We start from the raw sequence: 20,255 nt of genomic DNA, 5'->3' as shown, positions 1-20,255 counted from the left end.
CTACATGTTGCCCTCTGAGTGGGAGGGCATTAGGAGGTCGTGTCAGACCCCCTTCCATTAAGGCTAAACTATTTAAAGATCAGTGGGCCAGAAAGGGACCAAGGGTCAGCATCACTGCTCAGAGGAGTATTTACATAGTTCATGCACTGGCGGTTCCATTTACAGGACTCCAGAAGTCCTTGGAGCAGGACAGGCACAATGGATCTCTTCTGGGAGGGGCAGCTGTGGCTGCCAGGTGACCCCCCTCAGAGCCCTGTGCTGTTTTGACTGTGACTGAAGGTCCTCCCAGGCCCAGAGCAGCACACAGCACAGCCCATGGTGGGGTGGTCTGGCTCCTCTGCAGTGGACATTAGCCCTGCCTGGTCAAGAGGATGATGGTGGCCAGTCCAGAAGAGGCACTCCTGTACTCCTCCAGCCATTTCAGGGACTGGGCACCAGCCACTAATACCACTGTGGTCTGTGAGTACACAGAGCAGTGCTAGCTGCTGTCCCCCATGCCTGCTAAATGGCAAGAGCTGAACTGTTGCTGGGCTCATCCTTATGCATAGGGGTGTGCATTCCATGGTGCTGCTGCTGATCTGGTCACCCCCTGTGCCCTGAGTCCACATGGACCCCAGAGGCCATAGGACCTGCCATCAATCCCAGCCACTCACAAGGCCAGAAGCCCTGGCAGCCCAAGTGTGTTCCTGTCCTTGTTCCTGCAGGTGCGGGGGGAGAAGACGGTGGGCTGCAGGTGCCAGGCACCCCCAGTGAACTTGGTCTGAGCACTGGGAGCAGGTGGTCTTTCCCACCTCAGCTCCAGGACTTCAAGTAGTGGTAATGTGCTATTTGCCCAAGAGCTGCCCTGCACCATAATAAAGGCTATAGCTGCCTGGGAGAAGTGACATGCCTACGAGCTCCAGGTGCTCGTAGGACCACGAGAGTTACTTGAGCAGTAGACGTATATCCCAAGTCCTTTCATAAACCTCTGCATCAAACCTGTTATTCTGACTCAGAATAAAACCAGAAAGAAATGTCTGTCTTTCTGCTGCCTCTCTCCCTAAGTGACCTCCCTTGAAAGCCCTCTAGGCTTCCAAAACAAACAAACAAAGGGAAAAAATCAAAGAAATGGAATATGATGAAAACCAAAAAAATGGAGAAGAACCTCAGGCACCATTTAGGAAAGTACTGTGTCTTCCTTCCTCCGGCACTGTGCCATCTATGCTTAATGCCTAGAAGGCTGGGAAAGGCTTTGGGAGAAAAGTCCACTGTGCAGGAACATTTTAAGGGCCTGAGTGGTAATGAGTCAGTGCTGAGGTCTGGATACATGTTTCCTACCTAGTACCTGTCCAGTGTGCCAGACCTTCTCGGGGAAGGACAAGGGAAACCATTATCCCCACTTCACAGAAAGGAAACAGGAGCTGAGCAGAAGGAATATGTGCTTAGGATAATGCCAGGAATTGGCTGAGGGTCTTGGGTGAAAACCTACAGGTTTCAAGCTCCTTGGGACATAAGATGCAGGAGATGGAAAACTGATCATGGCAATCCCACAGCCATTGCTGCTCTGTTGGTTTGCAGGGAAGGGAAGATAGGGTGAAAAGGGAAGGTTGATGCCATGCTTTTGATGCAGAACCTTTTCTTAATAGTAAAGGAATGAGGGCAGAGCAAAGGAACAATTATCTGCCCTGGAAGACCTGTCTGAGGCCTGTGGGGGCCATCCTGTTCCACTGCTTCAGCCTCCCTGTGGCTGTGACCCTAACCCTATCAGGCTTTGTTCTGCTCATCAGTGTGAGTCAGCCTCACTTTGGCAGTGCTTGGCGTGCCTGGGGCCACAGGTATGTAAGAGGGCAGCTCAGTCCAGCTGCTCCTGCCACCAGCAGGTTCCAGGGCCACCTGTGTTGGCTGGTACTTCAAATTCATGGAATCACAGAATGGGTCAGCTTGGAAGGGACCACAGTGGGTGTTATGGTCCAACCTCCCTGCTTGAGGGGCAGGGTCAACCCGGAGCACATGGCCATGTGCAACATTTGTTTTCAGTGTTTCAAGGAAGGGAGAACCAAACTCTGTTTCTTCTATCTACTCATGACAGAAACGGCACTCCCTAAGTCAGCTGTGGCTCTTCTGTGGTGCCCTCAGAGCTTCCTTCCTTCTCTCCCTTCCCACCTCCTTCTGCAGGCTCACCTGCCCCCAGGTCTTTGTAGTGCAAAAGGACTGCAGGTGGGCTCACACAAATCACGAGCCAAATGTGCAGCTTTCCATCTCACACAGTCTCTAACTTGTTAGCTGGGACTTTCCTTGTTTAGCTGCCCAGACAGGAGCTGGGCAGCTGAGAGATCTCATAGGGCTACATCAAGCAGGAGTACAAGGAAGCTCTGAGCTTTAGGGTCCCAGCGTATTTAATGCTGGACTAGCTCCTAAGTCTCTGCTTCATGCAGCAGGACAAGCTATCTGCTGGGTTAGCCACAGGTAAAGCTGGGTGCTGCCAAGAATGTGCTGAACTACCCATAAGGGGAGAGGATCCCCAGTCATCACCGTGGGATCTGGCAGCCCCTCCAGACAAGGAGAAGGAAAAAAACCCAAAGCAGCAGCTGCCAGAAAAGATACTGCCTTAGAGCTGCATGAGGCCAAATGCCTTCACCTAGTGCACACAGCTCCTGCCCCTACAAGGAGGTTGAGCAATAACCTGGCAGGAATTTGATCAGGATTTAAGTCCCAGTTACCAAATACAGGTTGCATGGGGCCAGCATGTGGGAGCAAACCCTCTTTACGCTCCGTTTGCCCTCGTTCTGGCGCTGACCCCTCCATGAGTTCATTGGAAAACAGCTTTGTGCACAGCAGCCGCATGAGATACGCTTCCCTCCACACCCAGCCATGGCCCCGCAGGCCCATGCAGTGTGAAACACCCCTCACTCGGTGGAGAGGTGAGGCAGCACCATCTGACTGCCGTGGAAGCTGCGTGATATTTGGTGCTGCAGGAAAGCTTGGGACCAGAAAGACAGCTGTGGTCAGTATCTGAGGCAAGCACTGTGGGGAGAGGCTGAACTCTTGTGATGGAATCAATTGGGATGAGCATCATATGTGGACAGAGCTTTATTTTGCACTTGCCAGCTGGCCTTAAAACAGCAACATGAACTAACATGGCTTTCCTGGCCACAGTCACACCCTCTTTGCCTAAGGGGTATTGTAGGAAAGGGCACACAGCAGCACACACCTCCTGATACCACACTGATAAGGGCACTTGAGGTTCCAGCACCAGGTCAGCATCTACACTGACAGCCGTGCCAAGCAGCTGGGTGTAAGAGGGAGCGGAGAGAAGCCTCAAGCCCCAGAGTGTTGAAGTGAAAACCCATTTCCCCATAACCACTGTCCAGCTCGCTCTGCAGTGGCAGTGAGTGTTGATGCCACAGAAACTGGCAGAATGCACTGGGAGACGAGTCCAAGCCTGCCAAGAGTGCCCTCACCTGAGTTCCTTTGCTCTTGGGGAATGCTGCTTCCACCCCAGCCACACAGCATGGAAGGCCACTGCTCTGGTCTGGATTCCCAGGAGTCCAAACACCAGAAACCATCCCCCAGCCTCAGACTCAGGGGTCATGGCGCTATCAGAGCTGCCCCAGCCCACCCTGCTTTTCAGGCTGTAGCAGACCGAGGGTTTCAGGTTGCACCAGGAGGACATTCCTCCGGCACCACATTCCTTGCAGGGCTAATCCTCGGGAGAATGTGCCGGCATGCACAGCAGCCCCAAGCTGCGCCAGCCTGGCCACAGGCGCAGCTGAGCCTGTGCTGGCCTCGCCTGGTGCCGGCCCCAGCCCCACCAGGCTTGCAGCACCAGCAAGCCTTGTCCCGTTTGCCACTGCTGGAGACCCTTTTGCAGCTCAGATCTGCCCACAGCTAAGTTTAAAGAGCAGCAAGATACAGACAGTCCCTGTCAAAGCCCTGCCAAGGGGACTCCAGCATTTCACTGTCTGCCAGGCACAAGCACCACGAGGTCAAGCAGGTCTCAGCTGGTCTATCCATAAAGGTCAGTTGGCTTTCTCCTGTCCTGGCTTGTAGAACAGGACCCACACCTACTGAAAGGCTGCCGCACTTCTGCCAATGTTCTGGGCATTTCAGAAATATCTTCCTTCAAAACTTAGTCTTTGTCCTCGTCTAAGTACAATTTTCCTGCAAGTGTCACATGTGTACAAACAAGAGTGGGAGAGGCTGGGATGGAAAAGTGTCCTCTTCTCTGTGACTCCCTGATGCTTTAGCTGTTTGCTATAACCACACCAACATATTTATTTTACCAGGTAAAATGTTTTAAGTAATAATGGAAAAATTACTTTCTCTAACTCACACTCTGGAGGTGAGCTCTCCTGAGCTAGTGATCTGCAATTGGGTGGATGTGTCTGCAAAGATACCAGGTGAAGAGAGCAAGCTAAAGTAGTTAAAAGACTTAGGAAAGGATGCAGGGGAAAATTATTTCTATGTCTATTATAGATTCAAGAAATCCAACCTTCCTTTCCCAGGCCCAGATATTTAGGCTGGGCTTGTGCTTTCACCCCAATTACTCTATTGTCTTTGCTAGAGAAATCTGGTTGGAAATTACCTTAAACCTTCGTGAAAACTCCAGTGCTTCTCTGTTTGGACTTGGCCAGTGTAACCCTGGCTAAAAAATGCAGAAAATATTTCAAAGTCCAACTTTAAAGGGGCAGCCATTGCTTGTGTTTAATTAAAAATAATAATGAAATAATAGTAATTGTTTTCCAGACCCATAGTAATTAGCAATCCAACGTACAGCTCCCATGGGAAAGAGCCTCCGTTTCTGCAACTAGTGTGCTTGAATATTGACTTGCTCTAGACATTGCCAAGGTTTTGAGTACAGCAATTTGATGGGAGGGGGTTTCCAACTCTGACTTCGTAGCAGTTTAACTGTCGTGCTCCAAACCACAGAGTTTTACTACAGCCTCCATTTCCCTTTGTTTTACCTGAACTTCTCATCTTGCTCTGCAAATCCTATGCCAAAATGAGTCATTCCTGCAGGATTAGCTCTGATTTTTCAACTCCTCTCTCAGTGTTGCCCAGACTAGTTCTGAGGAGAGAAAATTGACACGCCCCATTCAGGATGTGTAAGAAGTGAATGAAAGAAATTACCTTCAGTGCTCAGCTATTTGCACTGAACCAGCAAGAACCACCCCATCTCTCCACCACAGCCGAGCCCTCAGCATGGCACAGGTCGCTGACAGCACTGGGCTGGCAGCTCCAGCTAAGGGGATGCACCACTGCTCCCCTCCTTGGGGTTATTCCCCCTTGTCGCTGTGGTCCACACAGGGATTTTGGTTTGCTTCGCACCCCAGAGCGGGTGTCCCAAGGATGACCTACAAGGGCCCCCAGGAAGGAATGGGGGCACCATGTGCTGCCCATGGGGTGCACTGCCCTGGTTTTGCTCTCTGAGCATCAGGGGGGCTGCAATGAGCCCAGCTCTGATCTCCTGCCTTCGGGGTGGAGGTACCTTCTGGAAGCCCCCTCTTTCTGCTGACTGCAGAGGTCAGTGCTGTACCTCCTGTGTTTAGCACCTTGTCCAGACCCAGAGAGTCTCCTCCTCACTCACTGGAAGCAGATCTTAGCCTGTCCCTGCCCTCAGACCTTTTCTTAAGTTCACATCTAAATAAACACTTCTTACAGGAAGAAACAGTATTTTTAAAAATTGTTTTCACATTTAATTTTCCACCTCTCCCTTGTTCTCTGTTTTTTAAAGTAATAAAGACACACTCTGTTGTGGTTTAACCCCAGCCAGCAACTGAGTGCCCCGCAGCTGCTCACTCACTCCCCCCGGTGGGATAGGGGGGAGAACTGGAAGAGCAAAAACAAGAAAACGGGGATAGAGACGGTTTAAGAGGTAAGGGAAAAGCCACACACACGAGCAAAGCAAAACAAGGAATTCATTCAGCGCTTCCCACGGGCAGGCAGGTGTTCAGCCATCTCCAGGACCGCAGGGCCCCCTCACGCCTCACAGTGACGGGCAGACAAACGCCATCACTCCGAACCTCCCCCACCTCCTCCTTTTTCCCCCAGCTTTTTACGCTGAGCATGACACCATATGCAGTGGGATATCCCTTGGGTCAGTTGGGATCAGATATCCAGGTCGTGTCCCCTCCCAACTCCCTGTGCACCCCCAGCCCCCTCTCTGGTCCGGTGGCTGAGCAACAGCAAAGGCTTTGGCTCTGTGTAAGCCCTGCTCAGCAGCAACAAAAACATTCCTGTGTTACCAACACTTATTTCAGCACAAATCCAAAACACAGCCCCATACTAGCCACCACTGAAAAAATTAACTCGATCCCAGCCAAAACCAGGCCGCTCTCACATAGCAAACACTGCATTGTCTCACAGCAGACTAAAGGGGAGGGAATCTCAAAGGTCTCAAAATGGTGCCACTCTCCTTCCCTTTCCAGGCCCAAAACATGAAGTGATCCTGGAAGTGATTGTTAAATCACTTGGAAGATCTGTTTTCTGATAATGGTCCAGCATGGCCGGCAAATCTGTGATTTGCATATGAATACCCAAACTGCATAAGCAAAACTATCAGAGCCAGCTGGAAGAAAGAAAATCTGAGCACCTGGCATTTTAAGAAATCCTCTTGCTTGTGTTCTCAGATCCCTTTCCTGTATCATTGACAGGACTTGAGCTGATTTGACAGAAACTCCTGGAAATTGTGTTTCTACCACAGGAACAGGGAAAACTGTAGAAATCACAAGGTTTCTGCCCCAGCAAAAACTTAAAAGCATGGTTATACCCCAAGTTAGATCAGCTTTCTCAGGGCCGTGACCAGTCAAATTTTAAAAAGCCCAACAGAGATCCCACCATGTCTTTGTCCCATGGCACAGGCTTCACAAAAGAAATAGGGACTGGTCACAGAACAAGTAAGACCAGACTGTCCAAAATCAGAAAGAGATTTCTGAAACTTTTTGCTGTCCCCGGAAATACATGCACTGCAGTGCCTATTTCTATTAGCAGCAAAAAACTTAAAACCACTTCTTTCTCTCCGGATTACCACGACCTACACACTTTTGGTTAGAGGTATTGCCTCAGGCAAACGCTGGGCAGATGCTTATCTAGTGTAAACCCCCACAGATCTGTTAACTTCAGCAGGATGCCAGCTATTCACTGCCTTTTCAGTCTTGTTAAAAAAAGCTTGGAATTTGAGAAATAACCCATTTTCTCATCTGGGGAGAGACATTTTTGCTACGGGCTCAAGCAAAACTCCAGCAGATTTCGGAAGGTACTTGTAAATAGGGCATTACTTGGTAATTACCATGGTGATTGCTAAAGGGTCAGAGAGAGGCAATGAGAACAAAGAGGCCTAGGGAAAAAAAAAACAGGAGCTCTTTGTAAAAGTATTCAGATTTTGTCTGCCAGTGCCAATAAGCTCGAACTATCCCCACTTTACACTTCGGTTTTTAAATGAAGACTATTTACATCCCGCAGGCATGGAATTACGGCAGCGTAGTGCTGGGTCCTACCGATCCCCCATCGGCATCAAGCCCGCAGCTGAATGCATCCGCGGCAGCGGGGCTCACAGCTCACCCTGCTGTGAGCCAGGCGCGGTTTAACATCCAGCGGTGCACTGCGCATTGCTCGGGCACACGCACACACAACACAACACTGCACTTTCTGTATATACCTCTTTAAGTACAATTTTTCTTTCCTCGATCAGTGCTTGACACACACTCCCCAGCCTGGGCATCCATCTGGTTGTGCCCAAGGGCAGGAAAGAGCCCAGAGAGGCTCCTCAGCTTTAACTGGGAGCTATTTTCAGGCTGGGGGTTTTGCCTCCAGCCGCAGGGCCACGCTGTAGCTGTGCCTTTGTCTCTTCCTGCAATCCGACGCAGGCTCTGACCCGATGTCTTTTCTCCCCAGCTCTGCCGCCTCTGACCTGCTTTGTCGCTAAGGGCTTCCCCAGAAAACCCCGAAGAAGAGACAGAAACTTGGCGCACAAAAGGGCTGGGTGCCTGAACCTACCTACTGAAACAGCTTATTTTTGTTAATCAAGTAGAGTCACGCAAAGCATGCTAAAAGCTGTAGCTTCCAGGGAAGGGCAACAAGTGTTTTGTTTAATAATGCTCAGTAATACAGTTTAATCAGTGATTTCCCTTGGTTTAAAGAAAAAAATAAGGATGAAAAGCACCTTTTCGTGGTCTGTGTGGACCAGTCCTAGAAAGCTGTGACATTACTTTTGATGGTTTTTTTTGCTTGTACCAAAGTGATGCTGAGAGTCTTTGATTCCACATCAAGACCCAGAGGAGAAGAAACTTAGGTGAGCTTTATTCTGTCTTCCCGTACAAGATTCTCTCTGCAAAACAAACCTCCCAACTAGTGTTCCAGCAAAGGCTCTTCATATTCTTCCAGCTCCACCCCCAACCCTTTCTCTCCACATTCCTTGCTTTTCCAGGGTACTTCTCTTTCCCCTCCTTCATGTGTTGCCAGTTTTACCCACTGCTCCCATCTACTAGCTCCCAACACCTTTGCTCCCCTTTATCTCCCTCCTTGGCTGAGGTACTGTCTGTGGCCACAGGGAAAGTGTTCAGCAATCCACAGTGCAGAGCATGTCTTGGGACAGGAAACTGGTTAGTAAATTATAGAACAACTCCATTACAATTTGTTAGAGTTTTAAATATCCGTATTTTGGTGAAACAACATGAAGAACACTGCCAACAAAGAACACCAAGAAATTTCTCTCACCTGCACTGGGAAATTTACCTCTTAACTCTACAGTTTGGCCAAAATGACCTGTCCCCTCTCCATCCCATGCTTAAGTGTGAGTTAGAAAAAGCCAATGTCCAGGAAAATGTGGTTCTGTCTGCAACAAAGAAAAAAGAAAACAAATAATACTTCTTTCCACATAGCTTACTGAAGAAAAGTAGGATATTTGCAAACATATTTTGTTCACAATATGGCAATTAATTAAATAATTACACTTAAATAAAATTCCCAGCTTCCAAAGCAAGCAATAAATAATTCCCTTTAAACTACTGTATTCTATCATTTTCTATCAAGCATCAGGTTTTACTTGTAGCTGTGAAAAGGGTTGAATTACTACTCTGGCAAATGCTAATTTGTCTTAAAAAAATTTGTCACCAGGTGACACTTCCTGTCCACAAGACTCAGGGTCTTTCTGACCCCATGGGTCCTTTGTAGGAGCTTCTGTCAGATGCCAGTTGACACCTGTTGAGAGCCAGCAGAGCAGACAGGTCCCAGCAGGGCACCTGGGAAATACTGAGTAGGAGATGTTCACCCTGCCGGAGATTAAGCCTCTCAAAACTGTTGAATGACTACCCAAATAGGGCATTTGATAGGCAAAACAGAAAGAACTTATTTCCATGCCAACAGTGTCTGATGGCTATTCAAAGATACCCATCCGGAAGATTTTCATGAGGTGCTGAAATTCACAGGCTTCAGGGGAGCAAGAGCCATGCAAACTTCCTAACACCTGCACACCAAAAAAGAAGAAAACCCCAAAAAGCATAGTAAGTGATTTTCACCTTATAGAGCCTGACTCTGCTTTGCATGTTTCCAGAAAAAGCCAGCTCCTCCTTTTTGAAGCATCTGACAGATCTGCACTACTCCCAGTGATATCTTGGTGGTGCAAAGGCAAGAATGGGCAGCTTATTCTCTTGGAAACCAACTCTAAAATCTGCTTCGGCAGGGGAACAAATGAATGTATCACAGCCCATCCAGCTCAGGCTGCATCCACACAGCTTCCACCAAGAAGGTGCCTGCTCCTTGCTGCCCACATCACATGTGGACATGTGGTGTTATCTACTGCTTCGTTTTGTTGCTCCGTGTCTTAGCTAAATGGGGCTCTTGCCAGTGTGCACAGCAAGTTTCCATGTTTAACTGTTTAGGAGTGCTGGCACAGACCTTGGTTTGCGTGACAAGCTGTGCTGCTCCTCAGGAAACCCAGTATGGAGTGTACCTCATCTGTGGCAAGAGTCACTCCTGGCCCGTGTCCAGCCTCATGCACGGCGTTCCCCGGAGCCTCTGCAGCAGGGCCCCAGCTGGGACTGGCACACAGGGCACTGCTGCCCCAGGGCACCACTCGCATCTTTCCTTTGCTGGGCTTCCCAAACTTTCCAGCAGTCGCCTGCTCCTGTTTGTGGTGGCCCCTCTTCCTGTCTTTCCTGCCTCTTCCTGCGTCAGCCACTGCCTCTAGCTCAGCGCTACCCTCACCCCAGAGCACCAGCCCTGCACATCTCCTGTGCCGTACGGCCAATCCTTTTGCCATTACCTTTACATACTGAATTCCCAAGTGGAGTAGGGTCCCAAGGGAATGATCAGAGGTAGTGTTCTGCTTGCAGAGAGCCTGCCCTGCCCACCTGCAGCTGCCCCTGTTGCAGCTCACCTGCTGCAGGTCCTGCGGAGCTGCTGGGCTGTCTGGCAAGCATGCTCGGTGCCCTGCCCAGCTGAATGGAGGCTAATGCTGCCTATGGCTCTTGCCCCCATTTCTGGCCTGAGACATGGCCTATTTTAAAGCTACCATGATGTTTGTTTTTTTTCTACAGAAGGGTAGAAATACCACAACAGCTAACTCAACGCTCCCACATGAACCTGGCTACATCTGTGTGATTCCCTCAGCAAGCAACTCTTTCTCCCCTCCAGCACCAAGTTCCCATAGAAAACTCAACTAAGGGATGAGAAGCTGCAGTAATTTGGAAAAACAACACTGACACTAAACAACCAGGCCGCTGATGGAGAGTGAAACCTTGCCACCACTAGACAACGCAAGTGAACACTGGTAAAAATATGTAGTATCCTTGTAGTATATTGCTTTCCAGCCTCTCTTCTGCCATGTGGTCATATTCCATGTTCAGCTGCACATCAGTTCTCCCGCAGAGGCTTCACCTTTGTCCCCATACCACAATCTAGCCACAAAGTGTTTCCAAAATCCATGCAATCACCTCCCTGCTCTTGTCTCCTACTAACTCCAGTTAGGTGCAAAACATCTTAAGCTCAGTCACTTTGAACACTTCTTTGTGGAATGTGCTCTGGAAGTGCATGAATGATGTCATGCCATCACCTGTCCTATTCCAAAAGGCTCAGGCCTATGGTCCCTACTCAGATCTTAAGCACAAGCTGCAGGTAGGGTTAAGCTCTTTGTCACAAAGTGTTGTGAAGTGACTGGCTGTGATGCTCTCCACACTTCTAACAGCAAAGTCCTGGCACCAAACACACAGCCAATAAAAAAGCCAAACTTGCCATTCCATCACAGATGCATCTGAGCTTGGGGTGGTGGCTGTGCCATGGGTATGTGCTCTCACTTGATTTGCATTCAGCCAATATGGTCTGGGATTTTGACTCTGCCAGACCCTTAACTTGGAGCACATTAACTACAGCCCTGCTGTTCCTGGGACACAGAGGCAAAACTTTTCCTCACCTCAGAGAGGAGAGGAATTCTGATGTGGAACCAAAGCTATCAACCTGCTGTACATGAAGGGACTGTCCACACATTTAATATGTCCACTTCCCTTTGTTTGGCTGAAGTGGAAGAAGCAGCTCAGGCCACAGGACTAAGGAAGAGCAGGGTGTCCCAGCAGTCTACCCTTGAGGGATCTCACTGGTGTGGTTTGTAACATGGCAACTGAGTGGGGAGTGAACTGGATTTTTTCCCATGGGTGGAAATCACTCTTGGAGATCCAAGCAGATGGGATTCTCATTGGGGTAATTCTCTAGCACCTACCAGTACTAACAAACTCCATTCTTGAGAGGCCAAGGCACAGTGCCCTTGTGCAGGGCACCCTCTGCAGTGCAGTGGTGTCACAATCAATGACCACTTTGCCCAGTTGAAAGCCACAGACCTTAAGTGTCAGCAGGATCTGAGTGGAGAAATTTAGACAGAAAAAATGCTGACTCTAAACTTTGTCCCAGAGACCAAAAGAAAGTTCAAGTGATAGATTTTTGTATGGGTAATACTATGTAGATACCATACATTTTTGATTGCATTGTGAACTCCAAAGGTTTAATCAATGCATGGTGTTTTCCATGTTACTTACCCTTGTCCCTCCTCCAGCATGACTGAATCAAAAGAGAAAACAATGCTTCACAAGCATGAAAAGCACCAACTGTTCTGCTCCAGCAACAGGCACCACTTGACTTACAGGTGGAGGAGATCTGCAGTCTAAGATCCACCTGGGTGAGTTGGAGTTTCATGTTCTCCATAGTTCCCTCCCCATGGGAACTGGTACTCAAAAAAGACACCAATGCCTTAAATGGGACATACTCCTGCTCCCAAAGTAGAGAGTTAAAAGTGTTTTTAAATAGGTTTATGATAATGTCAAATTGAGGATAGTCTCCAGCGCACCATGTTATACAACTCCCACTTAACTCACAAATACTGGCACCACAGTTTAAGCTGTGTGATGTGGAAAGGAGAAGGGACAAGAGCCAGCACATGCTGTTTGGGTATCCATTTCACTCTGCTTTGGACTCTGCCAAGGAAAGTGCTTACTTGGGAAAGGATTTTCATCACCAGCAGGGAGGGCAAAAGCAGCTGTTAAGCACACCGTCCCTCCTCAGCACACACCTCTCTCATTCCCCATCCTCTACAAGTGCAAAGCGAAGCACGATCTGACTTTGCCCTCTGGAGGCATGGAATTGGCATGGCACAGAGAGACACAGCCCCAGAGGTGAGTGAACTACGACACTGCCTTCTGAAACATCTGATAGGAAAATCCATTCACAGCTGCAGCTTCCCACGGGTCAGAAGGCAGAGCATTACTTGTGAGGCAGCTTCGTACTGAAGGACTTGGGGTTTTGGTACGTACAGGGGAATACTACCCTTGTCTGCTGTGCACTTCAAGAACGAAGTGTGTTGGTACAGGAGGTTGATTTTTTTCTCTTGACACAAACTCTGCAGCATGTGATTTGAAATACTGCCCCGTGTGTGCATCCAGCTACTGGACACAGTACACGCGCACATGGGTCTTCAGCAAGTGGCACTTCATGGTTTATTCTGCTAGCTCCACAGGATTTTTTGCTATGTCCCAGATTGCTGGAAGCTGCACAAATAAGCAGGTGGCCAGTGACTCCTGGGTTCCTTATTTAGCTAGAAACCAGGGCTGGGGTTTGTTTGCTGCATGGAAATGGATACACACACACACATGTGCACACATACTGATTTTTCTCCAAGCAGATAAACAACTCTGTTGGACACCTCCAAGGGAGCTGTGTTTCACCAGGATAAACAACTCTTACCTCCCTTTGCTCCCTTAAAAATCATTTGTGCAATGCCCAAGAGGGCTTTGGGAAAGCTTCTCCTACAAAGATAGACTCAGCAGTGCACTGGTGACTTGAGTTCTGGAAGAACTGCCAGAAGATGCCAAGACATGGGCAGGATGAGGTGTACGGCCATGCACCTGTACACCTGTGCACATCCACCTCTCTGCACATACATCTGCCCACATCTGTTTCTTCCCTATGTGCCCACATGCAAGTGTCGGCTCCAGCCACATACCTGTGTGTGCTGGCATTTGTTTGTAGGCACACATGCCTGTCAGTGCACACCTACAAACTCTCAACTCACATCCTCACCCCCACACCAGTGCCCTCACACACCCATGTACCCATACACGCACACCCTTCCATGCAGACACATGCCTGTGCACACCTGCACACACTTTCCATCTCATCTCTAGGACACCTTGACATCTCCTTTATATTCTGGCTTGCAAGGAATATCATGCGAACAGGTGACGAGCCTGTGCTGTCCCCAGGCCTGTGGGTGTGTGTCACAAGGGTTCAAGTCCTGGGCAAGCATTCATCTGGGGTCTGACCCTCAGCCCCAAGTATCTGAGCAAACATGAGGGAGTTAGCAGGTATGTCCTGGCATTAAACTGTGGAGAGCCTGGCATCCTTCCTGGTTGGACCATGGACCTCTGGGGTCCTGTGGCATAAGGATCAGGGACGAGCAGGTCAGCAGGTCAGGGATAAAGCAGGGGCACAGGAGCCCAGCCCCGTGCCAAATCGTTGCTGGGGACCAGCGATGAGGGCCGTAGCCTCAGTGCATTCTACGTAGCAGCTCTGCACGCAAACCGCATAGCCTAAGCCCACACTTACTATCGCTCCCCACGCAGATCTGTCACCGGGTGGTTTTTTCCAGCCTAGTCTGTTCCGACAGCTTGATTTCCGCGAAGGAGCGTGGGGCTCCCTGGGCAACGTTGCCCGGGGCCGACAGCCCCGCGCGGACCGGCAGCATCCCCTCCGACAGCGGCGGCCGCTCGTCGCTCCACCTCCCCCCGTGGCCGCCAGCACAACCGGCCCCGACGGCGCCGAGCCCTGCGGGGAGGCGCGTTAAATGCCCGTGCCCGGACCCCCGCACCGGGATCTTGGAGATGCCCCCGCTCCGCCCGGTGCCCGTCAGTCCTTCGGAGCTGTGCGCTCCCGACGGCGGCGGGTCCGCGGCGCCCCGACGGCACTGGGGAGGGGGACCAGCGGAGAGGGGCGGGCGTGGGGTGCTGGGCAGGGCGCTGCCCCTACCCGCGGCGGCAGCGGCGGCACGCCCGGCCCTGCCCGCGCCTCCCGGGCGGCGGGGCGTAGCAGGGGGAGTGCCGGCCGCCCGGGCGCGGAGCCGCCGGACACCGCCGCATAAAAGCCGCGGCCGCGCCGCGCTGCGCTTCCTCGGCTCGGTCCGGCGCGGCTTGGTCCGGCGCGGAGCCGCTCCGACGGCCACATGACAGCCGAGAACCGGCTGCCGCCGGGCCCCCCGCCGCCGCCCCCGCCGCTGAAGGCGGACGCGGTGCCGCCGGGAGAGGAGGCGGCGGCGGCGGGGGCGGGGGCGCGGGGCGGGCGGCGGCGCCGCAAGCGTCCGGCGGAGCGGGGCAAGCCGCCGTACAGCTACATTGCCCTCATCGCCATGGCCATCGGGCAGGCGCCCGAGCGGCGACTGACGCTCGGCGGCATCTACCGCTTCATCACCGAGCGCTTCCCCTTCTACCGCGACAGCCCCCGCAAGTGGCAGAACAGCATCCGCCACAACCTCACCCTCAATGACTGCTTTGTCAAGGTGCCACGGGAGCCCGGCCGCCCCGGAAAGGGCAACTACTGGACGCTGGACCCTCACGCCCGCGACATGTTCGAGAGCGGGTCATTCCTCCGCCGCAGAAAACGCTTCAAGCGCAGCGACCTCTCCACCTACCCGGCCTTCCTCGCCGAGCGCCCCGCCGCTCCCTGCCGCCTCGTCCCGCTGCCCGCCCCGCCGCCCCCCGCCGACCTGCCCCCGGCACCCGCCGCCGCCTCCTGCGCCTTCGCCGCCACCTTCCCCGCGCAGGGCTGCGCCTCCGCCGCCCTGCCCCACGCCTACGCCCCGCTGCCCGCCGCCCCCGGGCCCTATGCGCCCTCGGGCCACGGGCCGCTGTACGCGCCGTCGGGGCGCATCGTGCTGCCCGCCTCTTCGCCCGGCCCCGCTGCGCTCTACGGCCGCCGCTCCCCCCCCGCGCCCTATCCGCCGCTGCCGCAAGCCTACGGCGCCGGAGGGCAGCTGGGCGCCGCCGAGCCCGCACCACGGCACGGCACCTACCCTGGAGGCCCCGACAGGTTCGTCCAGGCGCTCTGACCCATCCCGGAGAGGCCTGACAGCGCAGACCGGAGCCCGGGAGAGGGCGGACTGTGGGGGTCGCCCGGCACCGCTGTTCCCGGGGCCGCCCGGGAAGATGCTGAAGAACCTTAGGCTGCACCTCTGCATTCTCCCATCTGCCCGGGCTTCCTGGCAAGCAGTGTCGCAGTCAGCCCTGGGGACCTGGGGTGTCCTACCCAGCCCTGTCTGCTCTCGGCAGAAAAGTCCTGGGGACTCCCAAGTGCCTGGATGGGGCAAACAGTCTATTCCTCTTCTGCAGCCTTTCCTGGGGCAGGTGCTCAAAGCTTCCTGCCAGGCTCCCACCTTCCCGGCACACCCAACTGGGCCCCTTCTGGTCTACCCAGGAAGATTTCACGTTTAAATGTCTCTCTGCTGTTGATTTTTTTTTTTTAGAGAATTAAATGTTTGTTGGTGAGGTGAAGGAGGGAGGCAGGAGGAAGCATTCCCTGGCCTCATGCAGGCAAAGCTGCAAAAGCAGATTGCATGGCACTAATGTGGTGGCATGTCCCTGATGGCTATTGCTTTAGCCCCAGGCTTCACACCAGCAGTGTGACCAAGGCTGGAGAAGGTTTGGATGCCAGGGCTGCAGGAAAACGCATCAAGTCACATCCTTCCAGTGTTGTGCTCTGTGCTTCAGGGGTGGGAACCGTGGTGGGATTGGAACTACAAAAACTTCTACCATGAGCATGCCCAGCCCCTGGAAGAGGGACACAGGGAGGCTGTGGGACCTCTGCCCTTGGAGGTCTTTCCAACTTGATTGGACGGAGCCTGATCTGCCTCTGAAGTTGTAGCCAATGTTGAATTTGGACCTGTTTTGAGTGGAGACCTGATCCTGAGGTCTGTGGAGGTACTTACAGCCTAAATTACTTTGATCCTGAGGTCAGCTCAGCTCTGTCTATAGCCTAGAAAAATTGGCTTATATAGGAGAAAACTTTATTTTCTGGAACACAAGAGGCACATGGTGCCTTTTCATCTTCAGTTGCTCCACTTTCAAGCTTTCCTAGGGTGGAAAAGAGACTAGAGAAAGATATGGAGAGGGAACAACTAATAGGAATGTCTGTGAGAGGCAAAGGCTTGAAACTCAGACATACCCCTCCCAGCAGATCCCACCACCCTGGAAAGGGCCTGGAGCAGTAGTGGGTACCCAGGGCTCTGCTTGGGGCTGTAGATGTAGAGGGAACTGACACAACCCTGCTCCCAGATCTTCTTATACAGCTCCTTTTTCACGTGGAGGTGGGGAACCTGTGTATCCAGGGCCAGGAGGAGGTTGGTGAGAAGATCCTGCAGTGTCGTGGAGCCTTGTATGGAGAGAGGGAGTGAGAAAGTGCAGCCAGAGCCTCAACAGGAGCTTTGGAAGAACAGACAGGGTGCACATAGACCAGAGTCTCTCTCACCGGAGAAGGGTGTAGATCATAGTATAACTCAGGTTGGAAAAGATCTTGGGAAGTTTATCTTCCAATTTGGTACCCAAATCAGGGTCAGCTATGACTCAGACCAGTAGGCTCAGCCCTATGTAGTTGAGTCTTCATCATCTCCAAGAATGGAGACGGCACAGTCTCTTTGGGCAACCTGGCTGTCCTCGTGGGGGAGGAGTTTCTCCTTGTACCCTCCATTTAGCACTTCTCTACCCTCATTTCATGTCTACTGTCTCTTGTCCTAATGCTGTGCTTTGCTGCAAAGAGTTTTTGATCCCATGAAGACACCAGTACCTTCTGCTCCACAGAGTATTTTTCTGATGAGGTCCTCAGCAGGATGAAATTTGTGTAGAGGCAGCTTCCTTGCTTTCTCTGGGTGCTACGGTCCACATATCCAGGTGGGACATGAGAGAGGAGATGGAGTGGAGCAGAAAGGTGGTTGGGTGTTCTCAGTGTTCTCACAGCACAGCTTGGTGTGGAGAAGAGTAAAGCCATCTGCAGCAGCTGGGCAGGAGAAGTTGTATGTCTGCCTTCCCCTGGGCTGTGAAGTCGGAGATGAGTTTTGGATTCAAGGGTTCAGAGTGCACGGGGATGGCGTGTGGTGAGCCACCTCTTGGGCTGGGAGGCTGAGACTGGCCTGAGAGCACTGCCCCATGTCCGTGTAGACCTGTCTGTGGCAGCGCAGGAAGCTGCTGTCCATACAGAGCTCGAGAGGCTGCACTGCCACCAGTGGGGGGCGGGCACAGACAGCAAGTGTAAGCACCACTCAGCTCTTCGGTGTGCTGAGGTCAGTCAGATTTCTCCTTTCCTATCCTTTCGGAAGAGTTGTGTTGTATCTTCCTTGTTCTTCCTGGTCCCAGCACATCCAGAAGCTGCTACCATCCTGGAGAGAGCAGAGTTCTGTCTGCAGCCTGGCTGGCTGAGCCAGGGGCAGATCTCCTCAGCAGCTGTGCTAAAACCTCTCCCAACTCTTCTTTCACCATCTGGAAGAGGATCTGTACACCTAGCTGTGCCAGCTGTTAGTATTTTTGATAGCTTCTGGCTCTGCTTTCCTTGCCTGCAAGGACTGGACTGTGTCACTTTGACAAGCCATGCCAGCCTCTTGCTCATTTGGGGGTAGCTGGGAGAAGAGCTGTCCTACTTTTTAATGCTTTCTTTCCTTCCTGTGGAAGCAGTTGTCAGTGTGGACCAGATAATTTTCACTGAATCATAGAATATGCTGAGTTGGAAGAGAGTCATCAGGATCATCAAGCCCAGCTCCTGTCCCTGCACAGAACACCCCAAGAATCACACCATGTGCCTGAGAGTATTGTCCAAATGCTTCTTGAACTCTGTCAGGCTTGGTGCTTGCTCCCTGGGGAGCCTTTTCCAGTGCTCAGCTACCCTCTGGGGTGATACCCAGCCTAAACGTCCCTTCATGCCTCCACGAATCTTGGCACTGGTCACAAGAGTGAAGAGCCTAGATGTCTTCTGGCCCTTGTTCCTCTGGTTTTGTTCTCTGCTTCAGCCCTCGTGCTAGTCTAGGGTTCAGTCTAAAAAAAGGTCACTAGTGATGATAGAGGTTTTGTGGAAGATGCTTCTGATAGCATCTGTAGGCAGTTCAGGGAACAAAACTTAATGTCTGGAGGACACACCTGATAGATCTTGGTGACTCAGAATGCACAGATTGGGTAGGTTCAGTTGTATGTTGTTTGCAGAGAAGGTCTAGATGCTTGTTCTTGTTTCTCTCCAGAGCTTTTATACCTACAAACTAGAGAAACTGGGCATATCTAGAAGGTAATTTTTTTGCAGCAGGTACAGTGATGAGCTTGCTGCATCAAGAACGTGAGATATGGTCAAAAACCACCTAAACTTCCGTCACAAACAGCTGGAAACTCTGGGCAGAACTGTGAAGAGCTACTGTGACCATTCAAGGGACTCTAGGTCTGTGTGAGGTCTGCATTTTGAGGTTTTTGAGGCAAAACCAGACAAAGCTATACCTGCCCTTTGCTAGTACTGGCAGTGCTCCAACCTCCTGCTTGCAGCAGGCCTGAAGATTCCAGTGATCTCTTCCCACCAGCACTGCTGTGGTTTTGGCTGTTCCAACCTCTCTGAGCTGTCGTGTAGGCTCAGATGCCAAGGGTGTGCTGAATATGGGTGGCTCTGTCTAGGCTGTGCCTTATGGTGGTGAGATGTGCTGCCCATGTGTGACATGGGACTGCCTGACCGCTGACAGAGGAAGATACATTTGTTGTGTCCTTGGGGAACCATGGGGTTGGGTCTCTCTGTGAGGATATGGGGATATGCCAAGGGGATATGTTAGACAATTGGATCTCAATGTACGTTTGTGCCATGGGGATATGTTAAACATTTGGATCTCAATGTATTTTTGGCTGGCATGTTGCTTGTAATTCTCAGGCACCACCAAGAATAAGAAAAAACATTTGATTTCTGTAAGTTTTATTGTAAATACCTGAGAGCCTTCCTTTTAGCAAAGTTAGTCTAAGTTTCAAACTACTCTTTTGATTTCTATGAGAAGAGTCCAATAAATCTGGATCGTAAACCTGTAGGAAACTCTTTTAACTGTAAGCACTGATGAGAAGAGAGAGGGGCCTTGAAAGTGCTCATTCCTCAAAGGATGGAGCCTCTCAGTTCCTGTTCTGCCTGAGTTCTGGTATAATCAGGCCCTGAGCAGACTTTGAGAAAGAAGTGGACTGGACAGCCTAGGAGAATATTATATTCTGTATTGGAGATTTTTTTTGTTTTTACTCTTCTACTTCACTTGAAATGGAAATAAATCTTTGTCTTGTTTATAATGAAGTGTCTCTTGAGTTCATCCTTTCAAGCCTTCCCTGTACTCCTGAGACTGGGAGAGATACAGAGCAAGATGCATGACATGTGCTGCTCATTGCTTTTCACCCTGTCTGTCTTACCTTGGCTTTTTTTGGTCTCCTGGGTTGCTAAAGACATCAGAGGGAAGGAGGAGGGATGGGTCAGCAAGGCCAGGCCAGAGGTGGAATATCAAACTTCTGCAACCCCTTGAGTCACCAGTCTGCTCTGAGGGTCTCCTGACAGGCCATGCACACCCCAGACATCACTGCACAAAGCTCCATCCCAGCCATGTGCCTCTGCTAGGAAAAGGGACAGGTAGGGAAGGCTACTACCTGTGAGAGGAACAGAAGCTCAAGGATGGGCAAGGGGACCGTGTTTGGCATGAATTACTCCCTGACTGCTGCAAAATGGAGCTGGGCCAGCTAGAGGAGGTGTTACCACTGCAAACA

At 51.5% G+C, this 20,255-nt stretch overlaps 1 protein-coding gene across 1 annotated transcript; it reads left to right on the top strand.

The window, feature by feature from the left end:
• The first annotated feature begins 14,677 nt into the window (after positions 1-14,677).
• FOXE1 (forkhead box E1) lies at positions 14,678-18,274 on the top strand. Its single transcript, XM_048292906.1, has one exon. It carries the CDS (start codon positions 14,678-14,680, stop codon positions 15,557-15,559), a length of 882 nt encoding a protein of 293 aa, XP_048148863.1. The 3' UTR covers positions 15,560-18,274.
• Positions 18,275-20,255: the final 1,981 nt, after the last annotated feature.

This window comes from Corvus hawaiiensis, chromosome Z, assembly GCF_020740725.1.
Source record: "Corvus hawaiiensis isolate bCorHaw1 chromosome Z, bCorHaw1.pri.cur, whole genome shotgun sequence".
In the NCBI taxonomy this organism is placed as follows: Eukaryota; Metazoa; Chordata; class Aves; order Passeriformes; family Corvidae; genus Corvus; species Corvus hawaiiensis.
Note: the sequence above shows the minus strand (reverse complement) of the source record. Positions and strands in the feature narration are given on the sequence as shown.